At 48.8% G+C, this 1,843-nt stretch overlaps 1 protein-coding gene across 1 annotated transcript in view; it reads left to right on the forward strand.

Annotated features, from left to right (window-relative positions):
- Positions 1-1,467: 1,467 nt before the first annotated feature.
- The window catches only part of SFT2D1 (SFT2 domain containing 1), an 11,541-nt gene continuing 11,165 nt past the window's right edge, over positions 1,468-1,843 (forward strand). The window contains exon 1 of the mRNA XM_083434320.1: positions 1,468-1,711. Coding sequence (XP_083290446.1) covers positions 1,649-1,711 — 63 coding nt within the window. The 5' untranslated portion in view covers positions 1,468-1,648. The remainder of the gene's footprint in view (positions 1,712-1,843) is intronic.

Genomic DNA, 1,843 nt, shown 5'->3' on the forward strand with positions numbered 1-1,843 from the left:
ATAGACCCACCCCTCTGTTTCATCCCAACTAATTGCATCTTCAGGGGCAGCGATGTGGTGAAACGGGAATGTACTGCATGTATGGCGAGCTTGGGCTGCCCAGACTACAACTCCCCTCTGCCTCACTCATGTGGCCCAAAGGAAAGGAGAGCGATACGTTTGGCACCAGCTTGGCTGCAAGAGTTGTCAGAAGATGTATAAGGCATCATCCAGCCGTCTTAGGGCTGCATTCCAGATTTGTGTACGGTTTACTCCTTAGCTCATTCTTCTCCCAAAGATGTCCTGCAAGGCAGTGGAGGTTTAGGATCAGAGTTTTCCTTCCCCTAGTTGAGCTCCCTTTATATGTATAGGCCAGTCATCCTTAAGTTTACACATAGGCTGTGTCTACCTCTGCCTAGGCAGATCTCATCAATCCTTTATCCTCTGAATTAGCTCTGCTTATCCTAGACTGCCCCTTTTAGCTGCATTATTTCCAGTATATATATGAGACTACTGAAATGTGGGTGCTGACCAGCTGACCCAATTATTGGATTTAAAATTATTACTATTATTACTTTGAGACAGCAGAAAATCCAACTATTTTTTTGCAATGATTCAAGTAGCAGGATGATGTCAGAAGAGGGTGAACAAGAAAAAGTGCAACTGAAATTTGTGGGAAGAATGTTTATTAATGATGGCGGTTTTTGTAATGCCCATTTGCCTCACTTATTCTTATTAAGAATGACTGCATCCCATGTAACTAATGTTTTATCATTCATATGGTACCCTTTCCCAATACACTCAAGGCAGTTCTTCAGTTTAAAATGTAAAAATTGAAAATAGAAGGTAAAAATAGCCTTAATACGGTCATAGAGCAATACATGGGTTGTGAGGCGTTGCACAATTCTTACATGTGGTTAGAACACACAAACCTAGGCGGCTTCTGATTTAGCCATTGGTTTACATATATATATCGCAATTTGTTTTATCTCTGCCATTTGTCACTGACGGTTTTACGTTCTATTTTGTGGAATTTTGTTTACTTGTGCCAGCGCTCCTAACACTAAAAATAAGTGCAGCTCATTGATAACAGAAGGAACACTCAGCGAACGACACGCCTGTAACTGAAAGTGATGGATCGGTTCGATTAGAGAAGAATTGGGGGGCGAAACCTGAAGATCGCTGGAAGAAAAGTCACGTGGATACGAGGACGGGAACAAAACGGGTAAGAGACAATGCAAAAAACCCCAACCAAACAAAAACCAAGATGACTTCGGGTTCTACATTGAATGTAAGTGGGGGGAAACAATGCCCCGCACATGGCGGCCTTCGAAGAGAAACCGGAAACGAGCCCTGCTGCGTGTGACTTAAGCAAAACGAGAAGGGGCGCGGCCAACGGGTATTTTGATCGCTATTCGGCGAGGAGAAGGAGAGGGCGGGACTACTGATATCGGCGGGGTGGGGTGGGGGGATTTGGAGCCATGACGGTTGGCTGAACCCAACTCAAAGGTCTTTCCGGTTTTTCCTCTACGGCCAGCTTCCGGTTTAGCTTTCCCTCAGGAGGCGGTTGCGGCAGAAGAGCTGACAAGGCGAGAGCCCCGCGAGGAAGAGCAGGCGGAGCGTGTGGGCGCTTCTCGGCGACGGGGGTCGGCGGCGCTGAGGGGCGGCAATGGAGAAACTCCGGCGGGTGTTGAGCGGGCAGGACGACGAGGAGCAGGGGCTGACGTCGCAGGTACGGGGAAGGGCTTCGCCTCCCTTCTGGCCGGGCTCCTGCGCCGTTTCCTCGGGACGAGCGCCAAGACTCGTGATGCGCCGGGTCTGCGCCCATTTACTCAGGAGCAGGCGCTGGCACCGGAGGGAGGCG

Source organism: Podarcis tiliguerta (assembly GCF_965153285.1).
Source record: "Podarcis tiliguerta genome assembly, chromosome: 3".
Taxonomy (NCBI): Eukaryota; Metazoa; Chordata; class Lepidosauria; order Squamata; family Lacertidae; genus Podarcis; species Podarcis tiliguerta.